At 39.7% G+C, this 20,450-nt stretch overlaps 1 protein-coding gene across 5 annotated transcripts in view; it reads left to right on the forward strand.

Annotated features, from left to right (window-relative positions):
* Window positions 1-433: 433 nt before the first annotated feature.
* The window catches only part of VWF (von Willebrand factor), a 212,622-nt gene continuing 192,605 nt past the window's right edge, over window positions 434-20,450 (forward strand). The window contains exons 1-6 of one of the 5 annotated variants that reach the window (XM_069106080.1): window positions 434-681; window positions 1,914-2,031; window positions 4,912-4,969; window positions 6,086-6,259; window positions 9,112-9,214; window positions 11,334-11,542. In XM_069106080.1, coding sequence (XP_068962181.1) covers window positions 1,951-2,031; window positions 4,912-4,969; window positions 6,086-6,259; window positions 9,112-9,214; window positions 11,334-11,542 — 625 coding nt within the window. In that variant the 5' untranslated portion in view covers window positions 434-681; window positions 1,914-1,950. The remainder of the gene's footprint in view (window positions 682-1,913; window positions 2,032-4,911; window positions 4,970-6,085; window positions 6,260-9,111; window positions 9,215-11,333; window positions 11,543-20,450) is intronic. The other 4 variants (XM_069106078.1, XM_069106079.1, XM_069106083.1 and 1 more) reach the window with 4 other exon arrangements.

The raw sequence follows: 20,450 nt of genomic DNA on the forward strand, positions 1-20,450 counted from the left end.
GACTTTTCATCATTTTGCTGAGTTCCCTTTCTGGAAAAACCTCACAAATTCTACATAGATTTCTGGTGATTGGGACGTGCAGTTGAGGGGTGGAGAGGTCGGGGAGCCACTTCCCCAGAACATAGCTGCCAAATTGGCTCTGGTCTCTGTGTTTTCTTTCCCACTAGACCTGGAGCCCCACTATGGCCAGTAGCCAGATGAAGCAGAGGCATTGATCTGCTGCCTGGGCATTGCCTGCTTTTTTACTTTCTCTTCCTTAGAGTTCTTTTAGGAGGCAAAAAGGATGGAGGGGCCAAGTTCAGCTCATTAAGTGCCTTGCCAATGAGGGCTCCCACCAAAGTCTTCAAAGTCTTATCTGCACTGTGGGGTGTCTAATACCATTTCCTTCCATTGTTTGGCTTTTTTTTTCTTCTGGCAATAAAGTGGAGGCCAATTCCCCCTAGAAACAGGTTGGCTATTGTGGATGGGGGTGGGGGACGCAATGACTGACGTCAACACTTTGACTTTATGTCCCTTTGCATAAAGACCCAGGCTCTTGGCTGCTTAATAACTAGACATTTCAGAGTCAAAAGGGTTCTGAGCTAGCCACCCTCAAGCCTGGGAAGCATGGATCCCTGAGGACATTTGTCAACCATCTTGGAGGCTGTTTTCCAGACAGCCTCAGAGACCCACCAGGGTAAGGTACTGTTTGTTTGGAGAAAATCTCACTGCTCAGCGTGAGCCGGGGTGGGGGTGGGGGGGGAGTAGAGGAGGCTTGATGGGGGAGGAGGGAGAAGGGAGAGAAGATGGAATTAGAATTAGAAGTGACCTCATGGAGAGGAGTCTTGCTCTCGTTTATCTGGGCTGCAATGGTGGAAATAAACCAAGCAGCAAAGGTAGTTCACATTGACTTGGTGTTTTATTGTTTATAATGCGCTTTGCATCCATTATCTCATTTGATTCTGACAGCACCCCTGTGAGATAGGTATTATAGGCAGCTGTGGTCACCATTTTACAGACGGAGAAACTATGGCTCAGGGAGATTAAGTGAGGTATCTAATAAATGTTATGTTAATAGAATGACTCGCCCAAAGTCATACAGCCGAGTATAGATTTTGGAGTTTACTAACTCTAATCCAGCATTTCAAATCATAGACTCATGGAACTGGAAGAGGATTTCAGAGGTCATCTGAACTACCCTCCTCATTTTACAGATGAGGCAATTGAGGCATATTGAGCTAAAGTGGCTTGCCCGAGATTGCACAGGCAAGACCTAGTAGAGTCAGGATTTGAACTTGGGTCCTGTGACTCAAAATCCAGCGTTCTTTCCACCGCAGCCACCAAAGTCATTTTTCTAAAGCTCAGTTTGAATCATGTCACCTCCCTCCCTCAATAAACTTGAGTGGCTCCCTCTCATCTCCAGAATCAAATATAAAATCCTCTGTTTTGCTTCCAAAGTCCTTTATAACCTGACTCCCTCCTACCTTTCTAGTCTTCTTACACTTCCCCTTTCTTATACCCCTTCCCCCACATCCTCTTAGAGCCATTGATGGCCTCCTTGTTATTCTTTGAATAACACTGCACCTCTGCATTCTGGGCCTCTTCACGGGCTGTCCCCTGTGCCTGGGATGCTCTCCCTCCTCCTCTCCACCTCCTGGATCCCCTGGCTTCCTTCAAGTCCCACTTTCTATAGGAAGCCATGCCCAGTCCCCTGTAATTCTGGTGCCTTGCCTCTGTTGATTATTTCCTATTTTTCCTGCAGATCACTTGTATGTACAAAGCTGCTTCCATGTTATCTCCCCCATTGGACTGTGAGCTCCTTGAGGGCAGAAACAATTTACCTTCGTTTGTATCGCCAGCCCTTAGTGCAGTGCTTGGGGCATAGTAGGTGCTGAGAATATGTTTGTTGACTGTCTCCTCTTCCTCTAACACAGCTGCTTCCCTCTGGCAGCATACAATCCCAAACAGCAGATGATTCAAAAGTCCTGGACATTGGCCTTTGGCGTCCATTCTACGATTTTGGTTTTTGCAGCAGGCTTCCCTCGGTCCCAGGTTTGTCTTATAGCTCAAATCAGGGAACCTGGGAAAATCATTTAACCTTCTCAGGTCTCTGTTTCTTTTTCTATAAAATTAATTTTACAACAATGGATTGTGGTGAGGAAAGTACTTTAAAAAGTATTATGTGTAAAGGTGGCTAGGTGGCGCAATGAATAGAGTACTGGCCCTGGAGTCAGGAGGACCTGAGTTCAAATGTGGCCTTAGACACATAACACACAAACTAGCTGTGTGACCTTGGGCAAGTCACTTAACCCCAATTACCCTACCTTCCTCCTCCAAAAAAACAAAAAAAAAAGTATTATGTGATGTGAACTACTTGACATAAACTCACATTAAAATGAATTAGCATTTCCTAGCATAGTCTACTTAAGAGGCCTGGAAACTAGTTAGTTCATAAGCAAAAACTGTTGGAGAGGCAGCCCACCAAGAATAGACCTCAGTTTCCTAATGTCTAAAATGAGGGACATTGAGTAGATGATCTAAATCTCCTGATTCTCTGACAAAAATATTTTCCTTGGCTTGTAGCTCTCCTGGGCAGGACCATCCCTAGAGGGCAGTCAGATTTTTCCCCTGTGACCTGTATTTGGTTGATGAATATAAATTACCACGTTAGTTCAAAATAAGTTCTACTCCACATTGTTGCTCCTCCAAAGTAAACCTGACTGGTATAAAACTTGAACAAAACTATGATCAGTTTTGTTTTTTTCTCCCAGTGAATACCGATATTTTTTTCTTGTTAGAAATATCACATTTTTTGTGGCTTCACCTATATTTGAGGGCAATCTATAATTAGGCCAGTGTGGGTATGGGCTTACCTGACTAGAGAAGTGATGAATTGTAGGGTCATCGAGGTGGTGCAGTAGGTGGAGAGCCCAGCCAGGAGATAGGAAGATGGGAGTGCAGATCTGGCCTCATATACTTGCTAGCGTGTAACCCGAGGTACCTACTTCAAAGGGTTGTTGTAAGGATCAAATAAAGCAATATATGTAAAGCTCCTAGCATAGTTGGGTCTTACATAAATGTGTGTTCCTTTCCCTCCTTAAAAGGCTATGATTCTAAACCATGCAAGAGCATCCTAATAAGGCGTACTCAGTACTGGGGGGCAGCTGGGTGGCACAGTGGATAGAGCACTGGGCTTGGAGCTCTTTGTGAGTTCAAATCTGGCCTCAGATACTTAATAGCTGTGTGACCCTGGTCAAGTCACTTCACCCTGTTTGCCTTAGTTTTCTCTTCTGTAAAATGAGCTGGAGAAGGAAATGACAAATTACTCCAGTGTCTTTCTTTGCCAAGGAACCCGCCCCAAAGGGATTGCAAGGAGTCAGAAAGAACTGAACACCACCACCACTGCTCATCACTATTATACCAGAAACTTATGGTCCATAGTTTTTGGTTCTTGGAGAAAAATGACTGTGCCCCTCTGACGTTTTTTAGACTCTTTCCACTTGGGCAAGTCACTTAGCTTGCCTGAGCTGGCAGTGGAAACCTGATCCTTTCAGGGAACTAGTTTTCTGGAATTTGTGATTTCCAGAAACTCACTATTCTGAAAGATGAAATCAACATTGAAACTGCCCCCCCCCGCCCCAGATAATTTCTATTCATTGCTGCCTTCACCTTGCCCCTGCAGGAGGTAACCTCCTTCCCCCTCTCCCTTTCAGCTTCTTTTTATATATTGCCCCCCCCCTTAGATTGGGAGCTCCTTGACGGCAGGCACTGTCTTATGCCTTTCTTTGTGTCCCTAGCACAGGCCTGGCACACAGTAGGTGCTTAATAAATGTTTATTGATTCTGACTCAGCCTGTTTCCTCACCCATAAACTTAGGGGGTTGGATTAGGTGACTTATGAGGTTCCTCCCAATTCTAAGTCTATGATTTTGTAAACTGAAGTGTAGTAAAAATCAGAAGAAATTAACATGGGAAAGAAAGCAGGGAGGATATTTTTCACTGATTTGGGTCTTTGGACTCTGAATTCAGGGATTCTGAGCCCTTGTCATTGTTGGGCCGCTTAAGTCAAGGCCATTTGGGGTTTTCTTAGCAAAGATACTGGCGTATTCTGTCATTTCCTTCACCAGTTAATTTTACAGATGAGGAAACTGAGGCAAACAAGATTAAGTCACTTGTCCAGGGTCATGACGCTAATAAGTGTCTGAAGTCAGATTTGGCCTCATGAAGAAGAATCTTCCTGTTTCTAAGCTCAGTACTTTATCCGCTGCACCACCTAGCTCTTGCCATGTCTGAACATCTCATTCTTCAACACATTACGGTTTATAATAGCCAATGAATTAGGGGGTATAATTATTAGGATCCTGATTTGACAGATGAGCTCAGAGTAGCTACATGGCTTACCCATGGTCACCCCACCAGTGTGTGAGGGAACCAAGAGCTGAAGTCAGACCTCCTTACTCCCAGTCCAATGGTCCTTCTACCAATTACAGCTGCCTTTCATATTGAGGGCTGTGATGGCACTTGTGCTTAAGACAAATAACAGGTGATTCATTCTGGGAAGGAAGGAAAGTAGGAAGGAAGGAAGGAGGAGGAGGAAGAGGAGGAGGAAGAAGAGAAGGAAGAGAACCAGGAACTTGTTCTCCTTAACCAAACCCTGTCAGTGGTAGAACATTCTACCATATATATATATATATATATATATATTTTTTTTTTTTTTAAGCAACCAGGGTTAAGTAACTTGCTCAAGGTTACACGGCCAGTTATTTCTGGGTGTGGTGCTGAGTGTCTGAGCCCAGGATTCGATCTCCAGGTCATCCCGACATTGGAGCCGGTGCTCTTACTCGCTGAGCCACCTGGCCGCCCTTACTACCATATATTCTTACAGTGCACCTTGAGCGTTACTGACAGGATTCTTTCTCCATACTCTTCACAGATGACGTGCCTTAAGCTGATTATGTATGTACCTCTTGCTCTTGGCCTCCTCACACCAGGTAAGGAGAGATGTTTTTGTTTTTGTCTGGTGCAGAATATTTAAATTACTTGGCTGTCTTAATGCTTAGCACAGTGTCTGGCACACAGTGAGCACTTAATCAATGTTAGTTTCCTTGCTTTGCCTGCTTTCTCCATCTTGAGATTTTGGGTGGTTTGGCAGATCCCCAGCTCAGCAGTTTGCAGGTAAATTTTTAACAGCTGCCTCTCTGAGGGAAAAATATGTGTGGAACAAACTTTTAAGCTTAATGTGCCTTTTTGACATTTTCTCCATCATTTCTTTAAGTCTAAAAATTAATAAGACAATAAATTAAGGCCTAATTTGTAGCCTTTGACAATCTCTGAGGTGCAAATGCTTACACTGAAAATTGAACAATTAGCCTTCCAGTAATAGGAGCCAGCTCCAGCAGATTACTCTAACCTTACTCCATATCCACTACTCACACCTCTAACCTGCCACTGTTAAAAGGAAATAAGAACTCTATAGGCACTCAAACCTGGTGGGCCCAAAGCCTAAAAGGCAAAACTTTTTTTAACTTGTATTTCATTTTTCCCAATTGTATGTAAAAATAATTTTAAAATTTCGAATCCCCAAATTCTTTCCTTTCCTCTTTTCTTTCCACCTTTCCTATTTGATATAGGATATACATATGCAATCATACAAAACATATTCTGTATTAATCAGGTTGTAAAAGAAAACACAGAATTAAAAAAAACCCATGAAAAAATAAAGTGAATAACAGCATGTTTTGATCTGTATTCAGACTCCATTGGTTCTTTCTCTGGAGGTGGATAGCACTAAATGGCAAGTGTAAGAAACGAACTCTTTATTATCTTGATTAAACAAACAATTGAAGAACTATTCATTAAGTGTTGAAGAAGCCTTTCATCATTCTGGCCATACAATGACGGATCTTTTCAGTCACAGCAATTCTCCAAGTCTCTTGCAAGTACATATTGGCACATGTTGGCATTTGATAGATACTTCTTGATTGATTAATTCCGATTCCAAAGTCCAGCTTTGGGTGGATTCAGTCTCATTTCCTTCAGCCTTATCATGTCTAATGTAGCTTGGGTTGGTGAGGCCAGTAGTGCTGACCTGTATTCTATCCTCCCAGCTTCCTTTCCATCTTTCTTCGTGGAAGGCAGGAAGGGTCAGACATCAGTCAGTCGCTGCACCCTTTTTGGAGATGACAACATCAAAACCTTTGATGACCAATTCTACAGCTTTGGTGGAGACTGCAGTTACCTCCTGACTGGAGACTGCTGGAAGCACTCTTTCTCCATTTTGGGTGAGTGGGCATTGAATATGGGAGTCAAGACTTATTGTGATAACTTGTGAAATGGCAAGCTGTTTTAGATGAGAGTCACTAAGCCATTGTGAGAGGAAGGGAATGATTTTTCTATGACCTATCAATTGGAGTCACAGGATCATAGATCTTGAAGTGACCGTAGAAATCACATATTTTGAAAAATATACCCTTATTTTATAATATGCCAAAAAAACCCTTATTTTATAAATGGGAGGTGATGTGATTTGCCCAGGGCAACATAGGCAGTAAGTAGCAGAACCATGATTTGAAGCCAGGTTCTTTCCACTAAACATATATAACATCACCAGCAGCGCAGAGAAATTCTCTATGGAATTAAAGATTAAGAATGATAGTGTTTATGCCACTTCTAGAGCAGATGCCATCATTGGAAATATGTTGATACCCTCTTACTCCTGCCATTCATCTCTGTTGACTTTTGAGTTATTTGGAAATTGTGGAATTCTAAGACTTGTAACCATGTAGCATCTATGTAAAAAAGATTGATTGTTGTGCTGGCAAATAACTTGGAATCATTAATGCAATATGTAATTTCCCAAGTACAGTTTAGACTGTTCTTCTCCACCTATTCAATTCTGTGTTCAACTTCTTACCCAATTGCTATGTCTGTTCCAGATAATATGTCTGAATTTACTAACTCAATGGACTGATATTTCAACTGCATCTCTGTAACCTAGGCATTCTTCATCCATCTTGTTTTTCTTGTATGGATTGTTAGGCTGAACTTTTTTGAGTAAACATGGTTCTTGTTGAGAAAGTCCAATAGTGTTCTGGATTTGATACAACAAATACAAACTCCCATGTAAACAGGAGTATCTAGGAGACATTACTATCTATAGGGAATCCCTTTCTCTTTTAGGCTCTGCACAAGATATCTTCTATGATGGTGGCAAATCCTTTTGGCAAGCACATATATATGAGATAGAATGTTTTATGCATGATTTGAGCAAAATTAATTCTGTGGTTACATTCTATTGGCAAGATACATTTAAACAGACACATATATATATATACACATACATATATATGTACATTTATACATATATATGTGTGTAATTTGAGGAGAGAGTGCTAACAACTGAGAGGATCTAGAAAGATTTCCTATAGGAGGCAGTGCTTGAGATGAGCCTTGAAGGAAGCCAAGGATACTGGAGAGCATTGCAGGCATTAGTGATAACTAAGGGGGTGCAGTGGATAGAATGCAGGGCCTGAAGTCAGGAAGACCTAAGTTCAAATCCTGCTTCAGATACTTACTAGCTCTGTGACCCTGAGCAAGTCATTGGACCTGAGTTTCCTCAACTGTGAAATGGGTACAACTGGAGAAGGAAATGTCAAACCGCTCTACTATTTTTTGCCAAGAAAACCCTACAGGGGTCATGAAGGGTTGGATATGACTGAATGACTCAACAAGTCTTTACTGAATCAGGCAGCTAGCTGGCACTATAGATAGTGTTGGATTTGGACATCAGAAGAGCTGAATTTAAATCTGACCTCAGACATTTACTGTGTGACCCAGAGGCCAGTGCCTCAGTTTCCTCACTTGTGAAATGGGGATTTACAGAGCTGGTGAAAAAATAAAATGAGATAATATTGGTAAAACAGGCTATGTGAATGGTAGCTGTTATTATGATAAATAGTATCTGCTAAGTACACAGACATGTGCTCAGTATTATGGGGAATACCAAGAAGTATGAGACAACTTTTGCCTTAAAGCATATTATGGTCTAGATGAAAAGATAAGACTTATACATGAACTAATTAGAGAATGATGAAATACTAAACTGGTTGGTGTTGACTTTAGTAATTCAGAGAAGAGGGAGAGCATCAGTGAATACTTGGGGAAGGTTTCATGAGAGAGGTGGGATTTGAGATGGGTCATAGAGTCATAGATTTAGAGCTGGAAGGAATCTTGGAAATCATTTAGTGTGCCTCCCTGGTGCTCCTCTGCCCCCACCCTGCCCCATATATGCATTTTATAGGTTAGTATTATGGCCCTAGAAGTTAAATGACTTGACCACGGTCACTCAAGTGGTTGGTGGCAGATGTGGAATTTAAACTCATGTTTTCTGACTCCAAATCCATTGTTTCTTCACTTTGGAATCTAGGTCTTCCTGGATACCAAGTCCAGATTCTGTCTGCCATACCAGACTAGTTCTTTTCTTAATCCCCCTATCGGAGGGGGGATTCTTGGTTGAAATCATCTTATCTCCTGGAATTATGATTCATAGGCCCTCCTTTGTGCTTTTGTCCTGATGGCTTGTTAACTAAATAAACTCTGCTGTATTGTGTTCAATTCACTTCCAGCAACTCAATTGTTTGGTACACAGGTTCCCACCAATCTTATTCATGTCCTTGGTGGGTGATATGAGGCTCTATAGGGAAGAGAAGGGAACAAGGATGCCAGAAGCACAGAATCTCAGGGTTAGAAAGGACTTCAGAGGTCATCTACTATAAATCATTCCCGAACAAGAATGCCTTCTACAATATATCCAACAAGTGGTCATCTAGTCAATTCTACCTTAGGCTATGTCTAATTGTTAGACTGTTAGAGGCAGCTAGGTGGGCCAGTGGATAGAAGGATGGACCTGATTAGATGTGGGGGCTGGGGTGGTGAGGAAGACAGAAGAGCTCAAGATGATTCCAAAGTATCTGTTTGGTATACTTCCTTGGGAGGATTTCTGCTAGCTCATAGTGCTTCATGCTCTATATTAAAGAATTCCATAAGTAGGTCTCTTTATTTAATGATTTCAACCTTAAGAAAAACAAGAAAATGCATCTCCTTTCATACACCAATGGTTCTTTCAATATTGCAGGGGATTTTGAAAATGGCAAGAGGAAAAGTCTCTCTGTGTATCTTGGGGAATTTTTTGACATCCACTTATTTATCAATGGCACTGTGACACAGGGAGACCGAAGGTAAGCCAAGGACTCATAGAAAGTTACAGAGAACCATAGAGATAATATAACTTAGCCTATCATTTTTAATATTTGATGTTTTATTGATGAATTTTGTCTTTCACATCATTAACATTTCTTAATACTTCTTTCCCAATACAATCCTTCTTTGTAACAAAGAAAAAGTTAGACCATTGCATCTGAGAGCATATTGACCATGCTACCTTTCTACCAGGAGAAATGTACTTCATCATCAAATACCTGGAATCACTGCATTTAGCTTGAAATATGATATCTTTCAGCTCTGTTTTTATTTACATTATTGTGGTCATAGTACACATTTTCTTTCTTAGTTCTGCTTTCTTATCTCTTCATCTCTTTCATTAAAATCTTCTTTATTTCTTTGAATTTGTCATACTCATAATTTCTTATGGTGCATTCATCTAGCATGATTTATCTAGGCACTCCCCATTCAATGGGTTCTTACTTTGTTTCTAGGTTTTGGGTTTGTTTGCTTTTTTGTTGCCATAAACTGTGCTGTTATGAATATTGTGGTATAGATGGGACCTTTCTGTCTCTGCTGTCTTGGGGTTAGATGAGCAGTGGTAGAATTATCAACACCCCAATTTTAAAAACAAGAAAGCTGAGAGAGATGAAATAACTTATCATGGTTTGCTGATGTAGAACCCAGCCTGCCTAATGTCACATAATGTAAGGAAGAGGTGGGCGGAGAACTCAGGTCTCCTAATTTCTACTAGTGGCTTCTCCCAAACTTATCCAGAAACTTTCAGAGTTAGGAGGGAAATTAGAAGTCAAATAGTCCAACCCATAAAGGAAAGCAGGGTCCTCTAGCCACCACTTAAAGGCCATGAGGGAAAGCCCACTACTTCTGGAGCTCCTCCATTCTACCTTGGCCCACTTCAATTCTTAGGAAGATTTTTCTTACTTCAAGCCTACATACCTGCCTTTTGGCAAATTCTATCTATAGCTCTTAGTTTTAACCCCTAGGACCAATTAGAATGAGTCCATGCTGTTTCACTTGGTTGAACTGGGAGTAAATTCCATGTGGACAGGGACTATGTCTTGTTCAAACTCTGTCCCTCACCTAGAGCCACTCTGCATACAGGAGATCCTGATAACAAGAATTCACATTTATATAGCACTTCAGAATTTAAAAAATGTTTTGTTTACTACAAACCTGTGAGTTATATAGTGCAATATCATTTCCATTTTACAGAAAAGGAAACGGAACCTTAGAAGAGAGAAATGCCTTGTTTGTATTCCCAAAGCTTGTAAATGGCAAAGTAAGGGAACTAAGGGCTTCTGGATAGCAAATGTTTGTTGAAATAAATTGAGTAATGACTGAACAAGTTGTGGTATATGATTGTAATAGAATAGTACTGTGAGCTTGATGATGTTAGAAAAACATGAATAGATTTGCATGAAGTAATAAAGAGCGAAATGAGCAGAACCAAGAGAATGTTTGTATACAGCAACAGTCATATTGTTTTAAGGACTTTGAGTGGGTAAGTTATTTTGCCTATTATAAATACTCAAATTAATTATAAAGGACATGAAGAAAGATGCTATCTGCATCCAGGGAAAGAACTGATAAATAGAAATATGTATAGAATAATTTTACACACACATATCTATCACATATCTATTTTTGTCTAATGGTAGCCATTTCTAGGATGGAAGGTGAGGGAACAAAAAAAGGAAATTTGTTTATTTATTTTTTTAATAAGCAATCGGGGTTAAGTAACTTGCTCAAGGTTACATGGCCAGTTATTTCTGGGTGTGGTGCTGAGTGTCTGAGCCCGGGATTCGATCTCCAGGTCATCCCAACACTGGAGCCAGTGCTCTTACTCGCAGAGCCACCTGGCCGCCCCCAAAAAAGGAAATTTATGTGATAATTCTGTTGTATATTTGAAAGCAATAGCAAGTTGTACGTAGTATATTTGCAGTTTCATGTGCAATCACCTTTTTAAAAAAATTGTACTAGGTTATGAAAATGCTTATTTTATTTCATAAATGAAAAATAAAGTAAATAAAAAAAGAAATGTATGGGATTGGGGGAGCAATTTTGGAGACTGCAATATAAACATGTCACTTGGTAAGCCAATGAATTCTTTTGCAGAATCTCCATTCCTTATGCCTCCAAAGGGCTGTATTTAGAAATGGAGGCTGGTTACTACAAGTTGTCCAGTGAGATCTACGGCTTTGTGGCCAAGATTGATGCCGATGGGAACTTCCAGCTTCTGTTGCCTGAAAGACACTTCAATAAGACCTGTGGACTGTGTGGCAACTTCAATGACTTTGCAGAAGATGACTTTGTAACCCAGGAAGGTAGGATTTAATGAACTAGCTTTTCCCTCAGAAATGTTTACAGGGACGTGGCTGAAACCAACCCCATCAAATGAGATAATATTTGTGAAGTGCTTCGCACAGGGTGTCCAACACATAGTAGGTACTTAACAAAAGCTTGTTCTACCTCCCTCCCCCCCAACTCTAGATTAATATTTCTCAGACTTCCCCCCCCCCTTTTATCTCTGGACTCCTTTATTCTGTTAAAAATTACTGACATCGGGGCGGCCAGGTAGCATAGTCAGTAAGAGCACCGGCCCCAGTGTTGGGATGACCTGGGGGATCGAATCTGGGCTCAGACACTTAGCATCCACCCAGAAATACCTGGCCATGTAACCTTGAGCAAGTTACTTAACCCCAATTGCTTTAAAAAAAAATTTACTGACTTCCCCTCCAAAGAGCTTTTGTTTATGTGGTTTACATTTATCAATATTTGCTCTACTAGAAATTAACATATGTTAGCATTATCATGAAAATTGTGACCTTGTAGACCCCCCTGAAAGGACCCTTGGAGTCCCCAGACTACACTTTGAGAGCCCATGCTCTGGGTAAACAGCATAGAGAGTGGCAGTAGAATACAACAAAAAGGGTGATGGACTAAATCAGAGGAACTGGGCTCAGTTTTTGTCTCTGGCATTTAGTATCTTTGTGACAATGGTCAAGATGCTTTTATTCTCTGAGCACCAATTTCTTCATTTGTAATATGGGGGCCTGGTAACAACATTCACACTATCTACTTCACAAGGATGTGGTGGGAAAAGCATCCTTATGACACATAAGAAATATGATTTATTATTATTGACCTGAACCATGATCAATGAAACCAGTGTTTGATTATTCATGGGAAGGTCCTTCAGAGCAGACTGTCATGATTTCTTGAATTTGTAACCCTAGTGCTTAGAACAGTGCATGGCATGTGGTAAGTATATAACAAATACTTTCTCATTCATTCATTTATATGCAACAGAGTATAGCATGAATAAATGAAAAGCACTGATAATTCCTAAATCTCATTTTGGCTGGTAATTTTAATCACCAAACCTATTTAATCAGAGCTTTTCCAAGATGGTGGCAAAAAATGGATGAATCAGAGTTTTTCTTTATTCTTCTGGTCCTTACCTATTCCCTTCCCCTTTCTCCCCCCCTCCACCAACCCCCCCCCCCCCTGCCCCGGCCCCTGCCTCTCTTACCCAGTGGCAATTCTAGCAAACAGGGATATGTTCCAAAGATATCAATGGAAACCAGAACCTAGAATAATTAATTATATAGTGTGTAATTAACCTCTAATTAATCAGGAACTAATAACACCTTATACTGTGTTGATGATGATCATTTAACTTCTTTGGGTCACAGTTGTCCTCATCAGTAAAATAAGAGAATTACATAATTCTTAAATCCTATGATATAAGGACGATAGCAATAATCTTTATTTATATGAATTTTTGGGGTTTCAAAGTACTTTAGATATCACCTCATTTGAACCTCACAATAGACATGTGAGATAGATAACTTTTTTGGTGGGGAGAAAGGAGTTATTTCATTGGTGGAGAACTTCCAGTATGGAAATTCCCTCCACCAACAGATCAGCAACTTACTCATAATTTATAAATCTTAGACCATTGCCTATGGCTCTTAGAAATAAAAATAATTTTCCCCAAGTCACATAGCTAGTTTATGTCAGTAACTCGGCCTGGAACCAGGTCTTCCTGACTCCAAGGTGAATCCTTTATTGACTATCCCATGTTACCCTTTAAGGTAAATCACGTAAGTATTATTATCCCCATTTTTCAGAAGAGGAAAGAGGCTCAGAGAGGTTATTCTTCACTCAAAGTCACATAGTTAACAAATATCAGAAAAAGACTCCATGTCCAGGGTTTTCTGTCCATTTCTACTGCTCCACGCTGTCTTCATGACCACGTTGAAGGATGATGCCCTTTCTTCTTGGGCAGTAAAATCTGTCTTTTTTCAATCTTGCATCCCAACCTCAGGGAGAGGACAAAGTGACTCCCAAAGTGAAGGAACAGCTATCCATTTGTGCCAGGCTAGAACTCAGAACTCTGAAGTTAATCCTGGGGTGGGAGGATGGAGAGACAATCTGAGGGAGTGGTTTTTCTAAAGGTGGGGTGAGGTATGTTCTTGTGATTTTATGAATTTGGGAAACTCTTTGGTATGGGAACTTCTTTCAATTGCAGAACAGCAATTCATATGTAACTTAGAGTCTTAGAAAGATGCTTGGGGGCACTGGGAAGTTCTAACTTGCCCAGGGTCATTCAGTCCAAGCAGGGTGCTGGCTAAAATATCCATGGCTTCACTTGTCTGTATAAAAATACACAACAGAGCAAACTATAGAACTTAACACAGGGAGGCAAAGGTGACCACATAAATATCATTTACTTGCATGGAATTAATGACATAAATGATCTCCAGGAGATCTATAATTAGAAGAGGAGGTCAACTTGTAATATAGTGAAAATGAAGAAAAGTCTAAGTACCACAATGGTACCCACCAAATGTTGAAAGACCTAAAGGAGGGGTGCCAGCATATATGATGGAAATCCTATTGAGGATACGTAAGAAGATGTAGACAGAATCACATAGAATGAGAAAGCACTGATGGTTCTATTTCCCTTTGCACCATCAGAAGGGGTGCCCACATTGATGAAGTCATGGGTCAATTGATTTATCGAATGATAAATTCAATATATATAGTTATAAATCTGTGAAATTTGGTAGGATGGGACTCAAGATTCAAATAGGCCCTGAAAAGATATATGATATTTAAGTGGGACAGAATGGATAATAGCCTTCACTACAAAATGGTATATGCATTAAGATTTTCTCTCCGGCCTCAGACACTTAACACAAAAACTTGCTGTGTGACCTTGGGCAAGTCACTTAACCCCAATTGCCCTAAAAAAAAAAAAAGATCTTCTCAAGCGAGGCAGTCCAGATGGCATGCACAGTAGGGAGCACATTTGAGGGAGAATCAGCATAGGAAGAAACACCTAGCTAGACCATTAGGAGAGACGACAGAAACAATCAAAGTGTTTAGGAAATAGATCATAAACCTGTCACAGAGGCATAATATAATCATGATTAGGAACTGTTATTGAGACATCTATGAGAATGTTTCTTTTTGTGCCAAAGCAAAGACGCTTATGGCTTTTGGCTTATCATAAGGATAATTTCATCTTTCAAAATGTGGGGGAAGTGAGGTAACTACTATTTTGAATCTAATTTTGACACCCAAAGAGGAAGGAAGTGATTGCTGTGATATAGAAGATGGGGACTTTGAAGGCAAGTAACCATTCCATTTAAAAATCTGTTGGAGAGAATGAGCAGAAAGCTGGGCATACGCCTTCTGGATTTGGGGAGAGAAGATTTCAAAGAGATCATAAAAAGTATTGGTAGGTCCAATGGCCTAAAATGTTACAGAGAATGCCAATCCAACAGGAAATTATTTCTTTTTTTAAAATTAATTTAATTTTACTTTTCACATTAACTTCTGTAAACTTTTGGGTTTAAAATTTTCTTCACCGCCCTTCCTCCTCCCCTCCCCTAGATGGTGTGCAATCTGAGAAAGGCTCTGTATATACATTCTTAATAAATATATTTTTACTTTAGTCGTCCAGCAGGAAATTCTAAAGACACAATGGAAATAACTTTAATGATAAAGAAAAAGACAATGTGTCTAAAAAAACTGACATAAATGTACTGGGAACTCAATGATTGTTTTAAAAAATCATTACTTATTTATTTTAAGCATTCTTTTCTTTTTAAACTTTAAGTTCCAAATTCTTTTTCTACCTCCCACCCTCTTCCCCACCCACTGAGAAAGCAAGCAATATGATATCAATTATATATATGAAATCATGCAAAACATTTCCATATTAGCTATATTTCAAAAAAAGCAAGAAAAATAAAGAACGTAAGAAAATTATACTTCAATTTGCACTCAGAATTCATCAGTTCTCTCTCTGGGGGTGGATAGTATTTTTTTTTATCATGAGTCCTTTGAAATTGTCTTGCATCCTTGTATTAATTAGAGTAGCCAAGTCTTTCATAGTGATCAACTTACATTTAAAAAATTTTGTTTATTATTATTTTTTATCAACTTACATTTTAAAGACATGTATAGAAGATGGGCTGCTGGGTGATGCAGTGGATAGAGTGCTGACCCTGGAGTTGGGAAGATTCATTTTCCTGAGTTCAAATCTAGCTTCAGACACTAGCTCTGGGATCTTGGGCAAGTCACTTAATCCTGTTTACCTCAGTTTTCTCATCTGCAAAATGAGCTGAAGAAGGACATGGTAAACCACTCTGGTATCTTTGCTAAGAAAACCCCAAGTGGGGTCACAAAGAGTTGGACATGACAGAAACGACTGAACAACAAAAATAGAAGATGAATAATACCTAAAATACAATAGGAGATAAATACAAAGGACCAGTACAGTCCAGCAAGAAAAGTGTCAGGATCCCCAAATCTCAGGGTGATGTGACTGGTTTTGAATCCTAAGGAAAACAAACAAACAAACAAAGATTTTTCTAGTTATATTGGGGGTGGGAGAAGGATTCAAAAAGAAATAATATCACTGCTCAGGGCTGATGGGACCGTGACAACAGGTGATTATCTCTGTGGTCAGAATTTAACATTGCCACAGCTGCTTAAGATTTCCTTTGAGTTCTTGGGGTTATTATGGCTTTTTGGAATAAAGTTTTTGTTATTATCCTGTTCAAATGGTAATAATAATTTCAGAAAGGAAATTGTATTAGAGATTTATATAGTAGGATTATAGCTTTCATTATATTGTCTTCTTAAATTATAACAGCAAGAAGGACAAGAGAACATTTAGCCTGTCCTTAATGAGCTTACTTCACTGGCTTCAGATATGCTTTTATTTCAGAGAACTTAAAGAACTGTAGGATATAATTGCTGATCCCCAGTCAGGGATCTTTCAGACTTTATGGAGAGTGAGACTTGTCATGGTATCGTGATGGACAAATGTGCTTATTTTCAAAAAGAGACGAGGGAATAATAAGCTAGTGGGCTTGATTTTAATTTCTGGCAAGATTCTAGGATGTAGTACGAAAAAGATTCTATTTGAGCATTTAGTGAGGGAAACCATTGTTGCTAAAAGCTATTATGATTTAATTAAGAACAGGGAATGCTGAGCTAACTTATTTTTTTTTAAATAGTAAATATACTGGCAGATCAAAAGAATCTTATAGACATGACATAGTTAGGTTTCTTCAAAGAATTTATATATATACTTTACTTCCTATTAGTTTACAACATTCAGTTCCACAAGTTTTTGAGTTCTAAATTTTCTACCTGCCCCCTTCCATGGCAGTGTGCCATCCAATATAGGTTCTATATGTACCTTCACATTAAACATTAGTCAAGTTGTAAAGAAGAATGAATAATGAGAAAGAAGAAACAAAACAAAACAAAAAAGAGAGAGAGCAAGTAGTTTGCTTCAATCTCTATTCAGACTCTGTAGTTCTTTCTCTGGATGTGGATAGCCCTCTCCATCATGAGTCCCTTGGAGCTGTCTTATAACCTTACATTGCTGAGAGGAGCCCAGTCTATCAGAGTTAGTCATCACACACACATTGTGTCTGTAATTATGTACGATGTTCTCCTGGTTCTGCTCCCCTCACTCAGCATCAGTTTATATAGGTCTCTCCAGGTTATTATGAAATCCGTTTGCTCCTCACTTCTTATAGTACAATAGTATTCCATTACATTCATATACCACAATTTGTTTAGCAATTCCCCAATTGATGGGCATCCCCTTGATTTCCAATTCTTTGCCACCACAAAAAGAGCTGCTATAAATATTTTTGTACATACAGGTCCTTTTCCCACTTGTGTGATCTCTTTTCTCTCAAAGATACATTTTACAGATGAGGAGACTGAGGCAAACAAGGTTAAGTGACTTGTGCAGGGTCACATAGCTAGTCAGTATCTTAGGCCAGATTTGAACACACGAAGAGGAGTGAGTCTTCCTGAATCCAGACCCCAAACTCTATCCACTGTGCCACCTAGCTGCCCCATAGAAAAGAATGCCACAAAATAATAGGGTGTGGTTGGCACAGATAGGGCAATCTGTCCCATTGAATGGAATACTGCCTTGATGATATCATAGATCCATTGAAATATCAAGATTTTATCACTCACTTGAAAGAAGGTATAGATGGCATATGTTTCTAATTTTAGGTGACATGAAACTGAGAGGTAGAGCTAACATGTTGGACAACAGAGTTAGTATCCAAAAAAGGTAACCACGAGTTAGGGAGGATGAATTAAATCTAATCATAGGAAATTTAATTGGAATAAATGTGAATTTCTATTTCTGAGTTCAGTTAATCAGCCTCACAAATACAGGTTAAGAGAAGCAAGTCTAGAACAGTTCATTTGAAAAAGATCTGATGGTTTTAGTGGACTAACATGTGGAATAGTTCAGTATAACTCTATAGTATAATGTGGCAGTCAAAAAAGGCAAATGTCATCATGGGATGCTTGTGATGCATGGTGCCTAGAATGAGAGAGGTGATAGACTCCCAGTGGACTCTGACCTGAGCAGAATGTATCTAGAGTATTGTGTATAGCTCTGGGTACCATCTTTAAGGACAGACATTGCCAACATCAAGTGTGTTGAGAGGAATACTACAAGGATCATGAGGGGTCTGGAAATGACCAACTATAGGGGCATCACTTGAAAGAACTAGGATATTTAATCTGAAGAAGAGAAGATTCAGGTCACCTTAAAGAAGGCATGATTTGTCTTCAGCTCTTCGAAGGGCTCTGATGTGGGAGAGTAAGGATGACACTTATTCTTCATTTCCCCCAACTATAGAATAAAGAATAAAGATGAGAACTTCATAGAAATTGATTTAGGTTCAGTATGAGAAAAAACTTACTAATACTTAGAGCAATCAAAAAGTGGAATGGTCTGCTTCAGGACCATTTAGTAAGTGTTTAGATATAGGTTGGATTTGATGGGTTTTGAGGTCTCTTTCAATTTACAGATTTTCTCTCAAGTCACTTAACCTCTATGAGTATCATTTTTCTTGGCTGTAAGGTGTCACTTAACCCTGTTTGCCTCAGCATCCTCATCTCTAAAAGGAGTTGGAGAAGGAAATGGCAAACCACTTTAGTGTCTCTGCTAGGAAAACCCCAAATGGAGTCACAAAGAATTGGACACAACTAATAAAACCAATTGAACAACAGCAAAAACAAGCTGGGCATTATAATATTTACATGATATGCTTTGCAAAGCTGTTGTTGAAAAAGTGCTTTGTAAATCTGAAAGCACTATACAAATGTAAGTTATTGTTATTCTCCAAGCTGACTGGGAGTTCTTAGCACTCATTTTAGTTTCATTTCATTGAATTTTCAAGCTAGAAGTGACTTTGGAGATCTAGTTCAACCTCCTCATTTTATGGAATGGAGAAAGTGAAGCCTAGAGGGATTGGATAACTTTCCCAAGGATGTCCAAGAAATGAGTGGCAGAGCTGAGACTGGAAAACCACAGTGCTGACTCCTAGTTCTGCATTCCTTCCACACTACTTTACTGTCTCTCCACATCTCCTGTTCCTCATTTTCCTTTCCCCTGTGCTACCCACACGCAGTATGTGTTACCTGTCCTCTCAAAAGAAAGGTCAAGGGGGGTGGCTAGGTGGTGCAGTGAATAGAGCACCAACCCTGGAGTCAGGAGGACCTGAGTTCAAATCTGGTCTCAGACACTTAACATTTACTAGCAGTGTGACCTTGGGCAAGTCACTTAACTCCAATTGCCCTGCCCTCCCCCCTCCAAAAAAAAAAGCAAAAAAGGAGAAATCAAAATAAAGGTCAGTTCCTCCAACCCAGAGGTTATGCCATCTATTCCATTCTGGCAGTCATTTTCTGACCCTGAGGCATTGCCTAAACCACAAGGTCCCATTTTCAGAAAGCACAATTTAACTAATGTGCATGATGGCAGACAGGAGTCTCTTCCTTACTCTTCCCCATTAACTTGCTAGGCAATACTGATTTGGTGGTTTAAACTCTCATTGTCCTTATTGGGGTCCTATGACTTTTGACTGGCAGGGTCCCAGGACCTTTGATACAGGGATGCCTGAGAGGAAATGGAAGGACTCAAAAGGTTTTGTCTGATGTGCAGCTGTTGATGACCTTGTGATGTTGAATCATGATTTCTTAGTTCTTTGGTGTTTTCTGAGGCTAAGACCTCTGACATTTGGCAGCATATATCCCTCATATGAGGCTTACCTAAGGACACACAGAATGTGTAGAAACACAAAAGGAGAGGTAACTAGAAACATCACAGAATCGTATTACTTTGCCACAGGGAGGTCCCATCTGGTGAATAACTTCTCTCCCTCTCTCTCACTGAAAGAGGCCTCTCACTGCCTCTTTTTCTTTTACTTAATAGTATTTAATTCCCCCCCCCCCCCCCCACTTTTATATAAAAAGATTTTTTAAAACATTCATTTGTAAAATTTTCTCCCTCCTTCCTTCCCCACACCCCTCCCCAAGACAGCAAGCAATCTGATATAGGTTATACGTGTACAATCACGCTAAACATACTTCCTCGTTAGTCATGTTGGGAAAGAAGAATCAGAACAAAAGGGAAAAACCATGAGAAAGAAAAAAAAAACAAAAAAAGGTGAAAATAGTAGACTTTGATCTACATTCAGACTCCATACTTTTTTCTCTACATATGGATAGAATTTTCCATCATGAGTCTTTTGGAGTTGTCATATCATTGTATTGCTGTCACTGCCTCTTTCTTCTTTCTTTTTTATCTTATCTCCTCTCTCTTTCTTTCCTTTCTTCTCTCCCCCTCTGTCTTCTCTCTTTCTGTTCCTTTGTCATCTTTTTAAATTC

Source organism: Petaurus breviceps, unplaced genomic scaffold (assembly GCF_028583685.1).
Source record: "Petaurus breviceps papuanus isolate PSGF00001 unplaced genomic scaffold, PetGlider_PUasm1.0 78, whole genome shotgun sequence".
In the NCBI taxonomy this organism is placed as follows: Eukaryota; Metazoa; Chordata; class Mammalia; order Diprotodontia; family Petauridae; genus Petaurus; species Petaurus breviceps.